This window comes from Gordionus sp. m RMFG-2023, chromosome 4 (assembly GCF_954871325.1).
Source record: "Gordionus sp. m RMFG-2023 chromosome 4, tfGorSpeb1-WG-v2, whole genome shotgun sequence".
Taxonomy (NCBI): domain Eukaryota; kingdom Metazoa; phylum Nematomorpha; class Gordioida; order Chordodea; family Parachordodidae; genus Gordionus; species Gordionus sp. m RMFG-2023.
Genome location: NC_088778.1, coordinates 13917418 through 13932116, shown reverse-complemented (window position 1 = coordinate 13932116; position 14699 = coordinate 13917418). Strand labels below are relative to the sequence as shown.

Below are 14699 nucleotides of genomic sequence, written 5' to 3'. Positions count from 1 at the left end.
AGCAGGTAATTGTATGTTTTTATGTAGTTCTGACAACCATCCATAAATAATTCAAAGATGAAATTAGCTTGATTAATCACAATTATGTAGGGGAGGGGTCCTCTGGCTTGATAAAGATTATTTCATGGGGTGTACCCAAAAGATAAAGGAAGGAGTAATGTAAAATAAATAAACAAAAATAACATTACAATATTTTATAAATATTAGGTTCTCTAAATCTAAAACATATTAAAGATCTGCAAAGCCTGGCTCAGCTTGTTCTAAACCCAGCCCACAAGCTAATAAAATTTAAAACAAGCAAGAATTTTTTAAAAAAAATATAATGAGCTGGGCAAAATATGCATAAAAATTTTTGGATTGGGCCAGACAATTTCTGCATAAAAAATTAGGCAGGGCCTCACAAACTCAGATTTGTAAAATTTTAATAGTCCAACCTGGAATTTATTTTTTAAATTTCAATTATTATTTGAAAATAAATTACTAGATGTTTTAATCTTTGTATAAGAGTTGTCATACTCTTAATACTAAATCTATAAATAATGTAGTTAATTCAAAAAAAAATAAACAGTTTATTTATGATATGATATAATTGTGCACATAATTGGCCAAACCTGGTAAAAAATTTATCAGGTTGGGCAATGTGAGAAAAATTTGTAATGGGCCAAAGTGCCCTTGGTTTTGGAGACTTATAATATATATCATAATTGCCATTATTGCTGAGAAGTTTGGATGAATTTCTTTTTATAAATGTTTTTGTTTAGATTCACTTATTATAGGCCTTTGATGGGTTTACATTTTTTAAAAATAATAGTTTTGTATTAAATAAAATAATAAAGTTTACCCAGGACCATGTTTATTTTTTTTTTTAGCCTACCCACTAAATGGTTATAAAATGTTTTATTGAGTTTTATATTTATTTAAATGAAATATGCAATATCATGAAATAAAAATTAATTTTTAATAGATATAAACTCGTATCACGTCAATACCGCGAAACTTTTTCCGCGAAATGCATTACCGCGAAAAGATATTATAGCGAATGCATTATCGCGAATGCATCATAGCGAAAACAGTATCGCGAATGCATTATCGCAAAAAAATTATCGCGAATGCATTACAGCGAATGTATGACCGCGAATGCATCATAGCGAATGTATTAGAGCGAAGACATTATCGCGAATGCATTATAGCGAATGTATTAGCGCGAATGCATTACAGCAAATGTATGAACGCCATCATAGCTAATGTATTAGAGCGAAGACATTATCTCGAATGCATTTTCGCGAATGTATTAGCGCGAATGCATTAGAGGGAATGCAATACCGCGAAATTATTATTGCAAATGCATTACAGCGAATATATTATCGCGAATGCATTATAGCAAATGCAGCGAATTCATTATCGCGAATGTAATATCATGAATTAATTATAACGTATGCAATACTGATTTATATTTGACAAATGATCCATATAATTAATATAAAGTATTAAAATTCTTTACTACTTATCCACTTAGTCCTTAATAAATAATTCATCTTTATTATGTTTTTATTTTTAAATATATTGGGAACCATAAATTTGTCACCTTTTGGAAATTCCTAGCTGATAATGTTTTTCCCGATCTCTATTTTTCTAAAGAAATTCTTTAAACTAACTAATTATATTGCAACTCATTTAGCAAGTTGAGACCTTTTTCAAAAAACGAGAAAACCAGCCTAATTGACGTTTCTATATTTATTTAACATAGCGTTTTTTAAATTTTTATAACTCTAAAACACGTCACTTGCTATTTATGAAGTTTCCTATCCTCAATTTTTTTTAATAATTAGATTAAATCGTTTTTTAAAAAATTTGAAATACTAATATTGGACAAAAAGTAATTTAAGACCCTCATTTATTTTTATTTATTTGAAAATAGGCTAGACGTGTTCCTATTATATTCATAAGCCGGACGCTCGCCTTTTTTCGTAATTATAAATTATAATGGAAAACACAAAGTATATCTAATCTATCCTTTTTTTCTTGAATGAACCTGACTAGTGTTGTTAAACGGCTCGTTTTGAGCCGATTTTTTAAAACGGCTAACTCAATATTTTAGGCCGAAAAATATTGCCTAAGCCTCGAGATTTCGATAATATATGTCTAAACCTTTGTTCCTTCTGTGAGCAAAATCTTCTTCAGGCCTGCGTAATATTTTTCTGGATATAATATTGAATTAGCCGTTTTTAAAAATCGGCTCAAAACGTTCCGTTTAACAACACTACCTGACAATAAACGTTAATTTGATATTAAGAGCCATATTTTACCAATTTTTTTTCAAGTTTGTAAGATTCAAAAGGTTGTAACCTATTACTTGATAGTTTGATATATGGAACCCGTATCTTGAGGTCTCTTTAAAGCTGTTGAACTGGACTAATATTCCACTTTCTTCTAGAAAATTCAGGAATTAAACTTCTTTCCATTTTTCTTCTCTTGGCATAATTTTATCATTATCAATTTACAAAATTACTGTATATGCTTATATTGTTAGCTTGGCATTTAATAATGAGATTTCTTTGATAATACTGAAATATTTTTATGTTATAGTTTATGATTTAGGAGAAATTTTTAAAAAGATGAGTGTCCTGACTACATTAAAATTTAAAATATTTTGAGATTATTAAGATACACAAAAAAATAGATTTCATAAAAAGAACGATGACGCGTTTCAGAGTTATAAAGATTTAAAAACGTAACGTTTTTTAGTCAACCGGTAAATAATCTAAATTTTTGATCTCATGATCAACTTTCTTCCAATAGTAAGGACTAGGGCTATTCGGCGTTTTTGTCAAAATCATCATAAGCCTGAAAATAATTGTTGTATCCCAACAAACTTTTACCTGAAGTTATAAATTATAAATATTTTTAATATTTTATTGATTCTAATAAAAGTTAAATTTTTCTCCAACAAGCCCCAAACCCGGGGCTTGTAGATTCCATTGGTTTATTAAGTCTCTTACATGGATGATTATAAAGATTATTCTTCTATTTTTTATGGACTATGTTTTATTGATATAATACATCATTTGCATCTAAATAATTCATATAAAAATGTCAAAATTGTCATAAGATTGCCAGAAATTTATAAGTAGCGTTATTAGCCTAAAAATCGGCTAAACCTAATTAGGCTTAGCCAAAAGATCGCCTGGCATTAATTAGACAAAAAGTATACACTGGGAGCTCGGCTAATAGCACGTCAAGGTTATGCAAAAATAAGCCTAGTCTTAATTATTATATATTCATATTTATTAAAATTATTATTATATAATTATTTTATATATATTTATTATGTAACGATATATTAATGAAGGACAATTAGAGCTCCTTAGCAGATGCCTAATTTTTGTCTAATTATTTCCCCCCTATTTTTATGCTAAACCGTTTTTGAATTTTCTAAAATTAACAAATTACTCAAAATTCTATACATATTGGTGTTTTTCTGGCAAAATCAGATTTTTAAATTTAATAAAACTCACTCAATTAATGATTTTAAATGTATATAATAACAAAAAATAAAACAATACTCATCGAACTAAAATTAAGTTTAGTTAAAAGATCACTAGAATACTGTATAATATTCATAGGGTAGGCACCAGGGCTGGCTGGATCAGTTTCTGTCGAAATCATCATAGGTTTGAAAATAATTATACCTTGGGGGTGGGTAACTTCTTTATATAAAAAATTTCCCGATTAAAGCAATATTTCTAATTCCCAGCATAACATAAGGATTTTCATGACTTACTATTCCTAAACTTTGCTAATATATTTTTTTTATAGGGCCTTGTTTTCGACTGTAGAAAGTGGAATCATAGATAATAAGTTCGCTTCTGCTTATTTAATTAATATAATATCCGTCTATGCTTGCTTTTAAAACTTTTTAATATCATCTTGATCGCAGGGGTATTTTTTGAGATAATAACGTGTCTATTTATAAAATTTTTGTTTTTAATCGCATAACTAGAATAAAGACCCATCAGAGTACCTAACAAGAATCAATAGGAAATCATTATTTTATTGTTATCTCAATTCCTGACTCACAATAATCGCAATTTCATCATAAGAGATTAAATGAATTAAGTTCTAAGACGTGTAGCCATTCAATTCTACAATCTACCTATGATGCTGAATATTGTTTCATGTCTTGTGATAAACTTTGGCATTGTCTTTTTGATTAAGCAATAAGAAAACACTTTATACAAATTTATTATCAAAAAATGCTTATCAAAATATTAATCCCTTACTAATTAAAATATAAATGATTTTGGTTCAATGTTTTAAATAAGACTTTCCTTAGCACCTTGCAAATTTAATTTATTTCAGCAGAAGCTCCATCAAAAATCTTTATTTATTTTAAATTCTAGGTCTTCCTGTCCCAAATTTAATTGAAAAATATAACGAAACGCATATTTAAACAATAAATTAATATTAAAATAATTTCTTTACCCTAATCCTAAAAAATCTATTTATTGCTTAGAAATTTTTTAATATATTTTGAGTTAAAAAGATTAAAAGCCTTAGCCCTATTTTCAAAAAAATTAATTTCCAGGTTCAACCACGTCTGTCTAAAGGCTGATAAATATAAAATTGTAATTTTCATCAAACTCCATTCTCGATATTGCAACTGATGTCATTCGCAATAATTCATTCGCTATAATGCATTCGCGATAATGCCTTCGCGGTAATACATTCGCGATAATGCTTTCGCGGTAATACATTCGCGATAATGCTTTCGCTATAATACATTCGCGATAACACTTTCGCGGTATTACATTAGCGCTAATGCATTCGCTATAATGCATTCTCGGCAATGCATTTATGGTAATGCATTCGCAATATTATTTTCGCTATAATGCATTCGCGATACTGTTTTAGCTATGATGCATTCGCGATAATGCATTCGCGCTAATACATTCGCTATAATGCATTCGCAATAATGTCTTCGCTCTAATACATTCGCTATGATGCATTCGCGATAATGCATTCGCGGTCATACATTCGCTGTAATGCATTCGCGAATGTTTTAGCTATGATGCATTCGCGGTAATGCATAAGCTATAATATCTTTTCGTGGTAATCGACATTCGCTGTAATGAATTCGTGATAATACATTTCACGCTAAAATTTTCGCGGTATTGACATGTAACCATATAAACTTGCTCTATAGTTTGAGTTGACCCTTCCAATTGTTTTAAAAATATTTTCAACCCACTTGCCTGGTGTATGATTTGCTTTTAGCCCACTATAGATGGGTTAGACTGCAGACCTTTAATTGAGATTGCCTAAGTTTAAGTTAGATATTTTTAGCTTTAGGTAGCCTATTAGTATCTAAAATATATATAGAAGTGTTTATGATATACCCCTCCCCTATCCTGCATCATGTATAGGTTCATCATTTCCTCCATAAAAAAAGTGCACTTAATCGGTGTATTTTCCGAGTTCCTGGAATGGAACGAGCTAAATTGAATCTTTCTCATAGTTTAATTTCTTGTAAATTGTATTGTTCGTTGGTTATATATGTAATTTACTGATGGTATGTTTTGTTTTGCAAACTGATATAAATCAACTGGCATTAAAATGTGTCCAGAATTGATGTGCTGACTTGAACGTGCTGCTAATCTTTTTAATGTTCTGCCAAGGCCGTCACATGGACCTTTTCCATTTTCAGCTAACCAAAATCTGATTCATGATAACATAGATTTATAAAATTTCTGTTTTTATATTGTGCAGCTGATCCTTCAGAGCAGTAATATATTTTGTTTGGCTTTTTGCTGAAATTGATTGGTCAAAAATTTTATCATTTTAGTTTGGTATAAATGTACTGCAATAACATCCTATTGAAGTAACTCGGATATTACCAAATAATTAAGGTTTTCTATATTGCCCTTATTATAATATGCTATCATAGGATGGATAGTGGCTTGATTATTATTCCAGTGGTCCTTGAACATTGTCTTGAATTATAAATGCACAATTTCAGAGAAATCACAAATTATCATAAATTCATTTGGTTGTAAAAAATATTTAAGTTTTTAAATATATGATTGATCGGTAGCGATGATAGGAATAAAAAAATAAAATAAGCTGATAAAATCGTTATTTTCAAATAATAACGATAGTAGATCCACAACAATGAAAGGATATATCTACAAATTATGGCCTTAGGCTAATAATAAACACAAAATTAATAGTTTTAATATAAAATTTTAAAATATGTTTATTTTACAATATAAGCATCAATAAAATAATATCTGCATGGGCTGCCTGCTTACATATCGCCCCAGGACATTATTCTTGGTTATACTCAATTGATTTTTTAATTTTAATCACAATACTATTCATATTTTAATTAAAAATTATATATTATAAAAAAATAATAATATAACATCTATATTACATTTTTTTATTTATAAAAATTCAAATAAAATTAAAAAAACAAAAATGGCTATCGAGATTTTTTATTAAATCGTTTAATATAAAGGTAATAAACATTTTTAGTGAATATTAACACCCAAAAAAAATCCCTTCCTAACAATGTTAATTTTTTTATTTTCAACGGAAATAAGAAAACACTTGAAAATTTTTAATTTTTTTTAATATTTTCCAACGTAAAATTTTAAGGGCTATAAAAGGATATATAATTTGTAACTCTATCTTAAGTAATTTTTAAAATAACAAGATTTAATGAAATCACGCACTTCGTGATTTTCGACTTTGAAGGCGTATATCTTTGGATCTGGTTGAGCTAGCAATCTAAAATTTTGATTTTATTAACATTTACAACATAAATAACTAACATGCCAAGTTTCATTCATTTTTGAGATGGTCGGCCGAAAATCTCGTTTTTTTGGTCGATTTGACATGGAATTACCCCATACGATCCTGATAATTCCAGAATAAAACTCTAAGATATTCTTAATATTCTCTCACGTTTCAAGTGTATTCAGACTCAACCGGCAAAAGAAAATAAAAGCTGTTTAAAATAAAATTGTGACTATAAATCTTTCCTTTAATTGAAAAAAAAATGTATCAATAAGTGGAATAAAAATATTTATTTTATAAAAATCTTCAATCGTAGATGCATCAATATTTAAGCGATTGGACTATCTAGAAACTACTCTAGGCTTAAAAATTTTAATCCCAAACATATTAGCGATCACCTTTACTTTCTCGTTATATTTACCAAATTAAATGATTTTTCTTTATTTAAAAATTATAAAAAATTAATTTTTTTTTTGGGATGAGATACCTTATTTAAATAACAAATTTTCACAAATTTTTCATTTACGAATTATAATTAAAAATATATATATATAAAAAACTAATAATATATTAAAAATGAATTAAAAAATATGTATGTATAAAAGGGAAATGAGATAAAAAAAATAATAAAATTTAAAAAAAAGGGTACAAATCACCCTAGAGAAGAGTGAATGCTTAAAAAATTGAATTGACATAAGGTAAAATCCTTCATTGGGATCCCCTGAAATCTGCCTCATTTTTTTTCCTATAGTTTTGAAAATTAATTAAAATTTTTATAACTATCTAATTAGTTTAACAATATAAATTTTATAATTAAATTTATAAATATCTAATTTAACTATATCAGAAAAATATATTTTTAAGCCATGTTATCATTTAAAATTGAAAATTCTTATCTGTTTTTTTAAATATATTTCATTTTGATATCGTATATATTATTTTATTTATAAATTGAAACCGTTTTTTAAATAAAATTTTCGGAGGTTATGGGGGGAGTTTCAATCCCCCCTTTGTCTACGCCACTGTTTATACTGAGTGTAGAAGCAAAATAAATGATGTTATAACATAATATTAATTATAACATCAACGGAGATAAAAAAACACAAATTAGAAAAAAAAACACTAATTAATGGCATAAAAATCCTTTCAAAAATATGAACTTATATTTTCAGTAAAAAGAATTCTATAGATTTTTTCGTTCTAGTGTACCTGGCAATCCTTTGAATTTATAAAAAAATCTTATTAAGCTTTAACCCCCCCCCCCCTTTTATGATTAAACTTAAATATATATTAAAATAATAAATTAATTGCAAACTTTAAAGGGAGTAACGGTATTGGTTGGTAGAGAAGCGCTATTATTAACAACTGGCGCCAAAGAAAATGTAAAATTACTATCAGGACCGAATCCGAAGGGTTTAGAAGGAGCAAAATTTAAGCTAGTGCTAGTATTGCCAAAAATTTTGCTAACTTTATCATCATCAATGGAATTAGTTAATAGAGTAGAAGGTGGTAGAGATTTATCTGGCATAGTGAATTGAAATGTGGGAAAAGATTGAAATATATTTGAAGATGGCGTGAATTGGAAAGGGCTAGCAGCTCCTATTTTGACGTCACCTAATCCATTATTATTAAATACAATAAAAAATAAATGATTTGTATGAAAATATATTAATATGGGTAATACTTTATTTTAAAATTTTTTATAAAGGATCGATATTTTTTATTTAAAATATTGTAAAGTACAGATTCAGAATGAAAAATATCATATATGTACCAAATTTTTACCTACGAATAATACTAGCTACAAAGTAAAAAGATTAATGCTTCAAATATTAATTTAAATCAAATTGATTTTTTATAAACCAATCCTAATATACATGTAAAAAATTTGGAATAAAAGTTTTAAAGCTTCTAGCCAGAGTTTGGAACAAGGCTTGGACTAAAAAGGTCACTGACGGTTCCAAATAATTTTTTATTTTAAAAACGAGTCCTGGCTCCGATTTTTAAATTTAACGCGGTCCCGAGGGTTTTTGTTCCATACTAGAGCCCTAAAAGTCGTACTGGGGCTTAAATTTAAAAATATAAAATTATGTTTTCGCTTCCATTTTATTTAACCTTATAAAATGCGTTCAATTTAAAATTTCGGGCCAGTTCTCTAACAAAAATATGGGACAAGCTTAAATAATAAAAATATTGGACTAGTTTAAAAAAAGAATAAACTCTAAAATGAATAATTGTATATTTTGCATAATATATATAAATTGGTTGTATTTGTTAGAACCAGTTCTGTTTCGAATTACCGTTTTTTAAAATGGGTTTTGATTCCAGTTCTTACAAATTTCAGGAGGCGTTCAAAATTCTGATTTTAAAATTTGTTTATAACTGTGCTAAGATCTCTTCAAAAATGTCTTTGATTATTTCATTGTAATTCTTCTATACTTTAAGTGTAAATTATGATAATGATAAAAAGTACAACTGAATCGGAAAAGAAGAGTGACGGCTAAAAGAAAACAAGAAGTAAAGGAAGCAGTGTAAAAATTAAACCATACATTTAGTTTATATAAAAATTAAGACGAAGTAAAAAAAAATCTAATGAGCACTATCAGGCAGGCTCAATTGCTTGAATTAGAAAATTAAACCAAATGCTCATCATAAAAAGGATAAAATTATTAATATAAATTATAGGATGAAAAAATAAATGTGGCTGAAATTGATATGGCGCTCTAATTATCATGGGATTAAGAAGAACAAACCTACCTTTATCAAGTGCCAGCGTATCGGAAAAAGATTTTCCCAAGCCAATCACATCCTTATCCACAACGACTAGGTCATCTTCTTCGCCTTCATTTTCCTCATCATATTCATCGTCGGAGGACGATGGTTGGGAAAGGTTTTCATATGAAGATTGGTCCGAATTTTCGTCAGCCGTTCCTTCATCTTCACTATAGAATTATATATTTTTTAAAAAAATTAAATTCATAGCTTAAGTGTTAAAAAACTCTAAGCCCAATTTTTTTTAAAATATCGCAATTATAAATGTTAATTAGGGATGTATTGATCAAATATTTTTTTAAAATATCGGGTATGGGCCAACATTTTTAAATTAATATCTGATAAGTCAAAATTGCGAAATTGAAATACCAATTGACTTTTTATGTAAATTTATTTTATTATTTTTGTTTTACTCTATAAATCATTATATAGGAACAATTTTCTCCATAATAATGTTGATATTATAAATTGGAATCGATCTCTAAAAACCGGTACACTTGTAAAGTTAAAACAAAAAAAAGAAAAGAAATCATTAAAATTTTATATTTTTTTCCAATTGTATCATAATTATTATTAGTAAATTAAAAAATTAGTTCGATGATTAAAGGATTTCAATAATTATATGAAGATTATGTTTTCGTAAAGGTGGCCCTCCTTTAGATTATCAATTTTTAAAAATATGTATAGGCCATTTTTAAAGATACCTGTAATGATTTGAAATAAAATAATTCTAACCTTAGTGAACCCAAAACATTTAACTTCTCTGCAGATTCAAGAAATGATACCAATTGTTCAATGCCAGCTTGGCCAAAGCAATTGCCTAAGATAAATAAAATTAAAATATTATTACAAGATATTTTATCCAGAATAGAGCTTAATTTAAAAAATCTTTTTTAAAAAACTAACCATTGAGGTTGATTTGTTTGACAGATGTCTCGACCATATTTTCTAAAATTTCAAAGGCTCCTTTTAAAGTGATTTCGTTATTATTCATTATCAATTCCTAAGCAATAAAATAATTATGCTACAATACAATTAGAAAATTATATTTAAATATTAATGATTGGCATATAAGAAACCAAATAATTTATAATATTATTAGATAAGGTTTTCTCAGAAAACCTGCAGACATCGGCATTTCAAGCCGAGCCCAGTCTTAGTTTTTTTAATTTTTAAGAATGCCCGGTTTTATAAAATAATATTTTTAAGCCTGATCCAGATTTGTAATTTTTTAAATTATAACATCTGAAAGTGAATTTCGGGGCTTGTAGGTCCCTGATTTTTCTGACAACAAAATAATATTTATTTAAGGAATTACTTTCAAATTTTCTGCACCTGATTGTCTAAAGGCCTTTGCTATGTAACATGCTCCTTTATCTTTAAGGAGACAGTCACCAATATTGACACTCTCTAATTCTGGTAAGGATATTAGAGCCTATAATATAAGTATATTTCATATGAAAAATAGATATAATATCAGTAATCTATAATGCACTATGTTCCAATTGAACTGTGCATAAACCATGATGAAATTTGCATAAAACATTGATAATTTATCCTTCTCTCAATCGACAAAATTTTATTGAATTATTTTTAGAATTGACAGATTTATTGATAAAACAGAAAGGGTCTCAGTTCAATTCGAACACAGTGTATACCCAAAACAAAAATGAAAGGGTGGGATATTCACTTTCCATCACATTTCCTAATTTAAGACTTTATTTAAAATTATTACTTAAATAGTAGAAGTGTACTCAATATACTTTATTCTATATCTAAAACAAAAAATACTTTGGATAAAGAAAAGGCTCCAAGATGAGTTGCCGTATTATCGTTAAGATTGATTACTTTCATATTAGAGTTAGAGACAAAGGCCTGACTTAAAGCTGTTATGCCTTCATGGTAAATACCATTCTGAGGGATACTAACAATTTCCAATGAGTGTAATGACTAAAATAAATTTATTAAAATATATTCAATTTTAGTTTTCTTGATAGATTTAAAATTAACACTTAGATGTTTGTTGGATAAAATTTTTTTTCAATTAATATAATATTAGGCTACAACATAAAAAAATGTTTTTTTGTCTTTTAATAAAATAATTTTATAAATTAAATTGTTTTACCTTGAATGACTCCGATAAAGCTTTTGCACCCTTATTTTCAAGTCGATTGCGACCAGCATAAAATTCTCTAAGAGAAAATTTTTTACCCATCAAGTGACAACGTTTTTGACAAGTTTTTAAGTAAGAAGCCAATACCTTATTTTTTATAAAGGTCATATTAACAACAAAATTTATAATAAAAAAATACAATATATTCAGAACTAAGCAATACTGATACTTCTTACCAGAGCCCTGCATTGACCTATCCAAGTCAGATTTATCTGAATTTGAGTTAGAGATTCAGACAAAATTCAGACTCAGATGGGTCTTGATTTTGTTTTGGATAAGCCAGACTCAGACCTCAGCAAAATTTTAAATGGTTTTAGTTTTAAAGATTTGGCAAATAAAATAATTAGGTTGGATACTCTCATAATATCGTAAGTTTCTTTTTTTTCTTTATTCTAAGTGTTATTAATTTCATTGGTGTTAGAAGATAAGAAGAGTTCTTATCATGGCTAAAATGTGTATATGATAATGCTATTCAATATGATTCGAACTTACAATCTTCTGTGAGTCAACAGTTATTCAAACTCTATTATAGTAATCAAAAAAAGGCTTTAATAGCTTGAAACTTAATTTTCCTAACCTTTCTGTTTCCTCTACACATATTGCAAAAACAAATATAATATTAAAATACTCTTTTCATTCAACTCATAATTTTATCCTATAATAAGCACCACCCTGGATAACATTGGGGAGACCTTCATAAAATTTAAAAAAATACCAAGCTGATGGAGGTTTCATAATTGGATAAAAAATGGAATAGAAGATGCCAGTCTAATAAAATAATGTTTTACATAATATAAATGTTTTGATGTTTAATGGAATGAATAAATTGTATCAAAAAATATAATAAATCCATTAAAATGGATCATACATTTTAAAGAAATAAATAAATTTGCATTTCTATTTGACTGGTTCCAAAATTGATTATTAGAAATTTAAAAATGTGTTCTGATACCTATACCCAGATTCTGGTTTCAAGCTAATTAAACACAAGCTGAAAAAGAATAATTTCTACTTAATATTCAATTTTTTTTACCTGACAATAAAATAATGTTTATTTAGAATTCTATTAAAGATATAAGTGTTATAAATTTATACAACAAGGAGCCTGCCCTGACTGATAGAAAAATAAAAATTTGGATCTGATATATCTACATCTCCAAATTTTATGCATGAAATTATATTTTTAATACATATAGATGATTTTTAAATATAACTAGGGTTGTGCCGTATTAAATCAGGGGCAATATTTATTATTTATAATAAAATTTGGATTGACCTAGTATTAAAAAAAATTGAATTAATGTTTTTATTATTTTTAAATTATATAATTTTTTTATTTTATACATAATTATCTAATAGAAAATATTCAACAAGTCACAATCATCAAATTTCCCATATTTTAGATGAGATGTTTAAGTATTGGAGAATAAAAAACAAGCACTTAATTATTCTTGAGAACACCACAAATATAAGCTTAGTAATGAGAAACAGAAAATTTAAAGGTATTTCTTGTTTTGGCATATTGATTTTTTACAACATTGGTAAAAGATAGATGGTATTATCAATCAATTGAATTGGTTTTATATGCATATCAGAAAATTGGGACAAAAAATAATTTGTGGATCAGCATAGCCTTAAATGTTGTTTAAAAAATTAAATAAATTTAGAATAATCAAATATCACTCACTTTACCACCTTCAATTCCCATGCCGTTATTGTTAAATTTAAGGACTTGTAAATTATCAGATGCCTCATTGTCAAATAATAATTTTATAGCTATTATACCAGCTGGCCCAAAAGCATTATCACTTAAATCTAACTCAATAATTTTTGATCCAGATTGTATTATTCCATTAAATAATGATTGCTAAAAATTAAGAAAAAATAGTAATTATTAATTAAAAGTATTACCAAGGCTAATGGAATTTCAGATTTTAAACGTCCAGTAAATATATCACTCCAATATAGTTTCTTAAATTATAATGTTTATATACATATAAAAGAGCAAACTTTCAAATTTTTTTGTTTGGACAAAGATTTGGAAATTGCATGTGCTGATTTAACACCTAAACTATTACCACTTAATTTAATTACTTCTATATCATCATTATTTTCCAAAATATCTATAATTTCTTTAGCTTAAAAATTATTACTAGTGATATAAACATGCATAAAATACCATCGGTAGCTGAATCTAATTTTAATCCTTTGTTTAAATAGTTTAATTCTTTTGTTAAACCCATTAATAGATATTTGTCTACTAGTTTACCAAAAATCAGATGTGACACCATCATAGACAGTTCGCATGAGAAATGGACATATTTATAAAATATTAACGTTAAGTTAATATAGTAAATTAATTATTTTAATATATGATAAATTCATGAAATTATAGATTTTATAGTGACTACGTGATATGAAGAAAGTTTTGTGATATTTACAAATTTTATTCATTCATATTATATTTTTCTCACTTATTAAATTTATTTGTGATCAGTACACATCAATTGCGGACAAGCTTGTGTAATAAATTAAAGAAATATTATTTATAGATATTATATAAAAAAATAGAATAGAATATTCGAAAATTAATTAATATAAATTTGATGTTAAAAATAAATTGAAATATAAATTAGTAGTCGTATTGTTTATAAATTAGTAGTTGGTATTACTACAAATGGCGACGATAAATGGAGAAAATAATTCCTTAAATGGAGATTCAAAAAAAATAGCGGATTTATCTACGATTAAATTTGATAAATTCGAGTTGGACACTTCAATCCACAGATATTTTTCTCAATGGGAAGCCAGTTTTCGGTTAAAAAACGTAAGCCCATCTGAATGTCAATATAAAGATATATTTTTAACATTTTTTGGCAATAAGAATATTGAGTTGGTGGACCGTTTTTGTTATCCTGATTCGATCGAAACTTTATCTTTTAAGGAAATTAAGTCA

The 14699-nt window shown here is 27.0% G+C and overlaps 1 protein-coding gene across 1 annotated transcript; it reads right to left on the bottom strand.

The window, feature by feature from the left end:
* Positions 1–7764: 7764 nt before the first annotated feature.
* LOC135928247 (ran GTPase-activating protein 1-like) lies at positions 7765–14034 on the bottom strand. The gene is made up of 11 exons (XM_065464651.1): positions 13923–14034; positions 13754–13881; positions 13655–13714; positions 13431–13610; positions 11696–11830; positions 11362–11520; positions 10889–11005; positions 10477–10573; positions 10306–10390; positions 9556–9740; positions 7765–8412 (listed from the first exon to the last, which is right to left on the bottom strand). Exons 1-11 carry the CDS (start codon positions 14032–14034, stop codon positions 8102–8104), a joined length of 1569 nt encoding a protein of 522 aa, XP_065320723.1. The 3' UTR covers positions 7765–8101.
* Between the last annotated feature and the right edge of the window lie 665 nt (positions 14035–14699).

Excerpts from the sequence above, each read along its gene's own strand:
- LOC135928247 (XM_065464651.1), bottom strand. The coding sequence starts at position 14,034 with ATGGTGTCACATCTGATTTTTGGTAAACTAGTAGACAAATATCTATTA. Across the intron at positions 13,611-13,654 it reads CTGAAATTCCATTAGCCTTG|CAATCATTATTTAATGGAAT; the intron begins GTAATACTTTTA and ends CTTAATTTTTAG. Across the intron at positions 10,391-10,476 it reads CAAACAAATCAACCTCAATG|GCAATTGCTTTGGCCAAGCT; the intron begins GTTAGTTTTTTA and ends TATTTATCTTAG.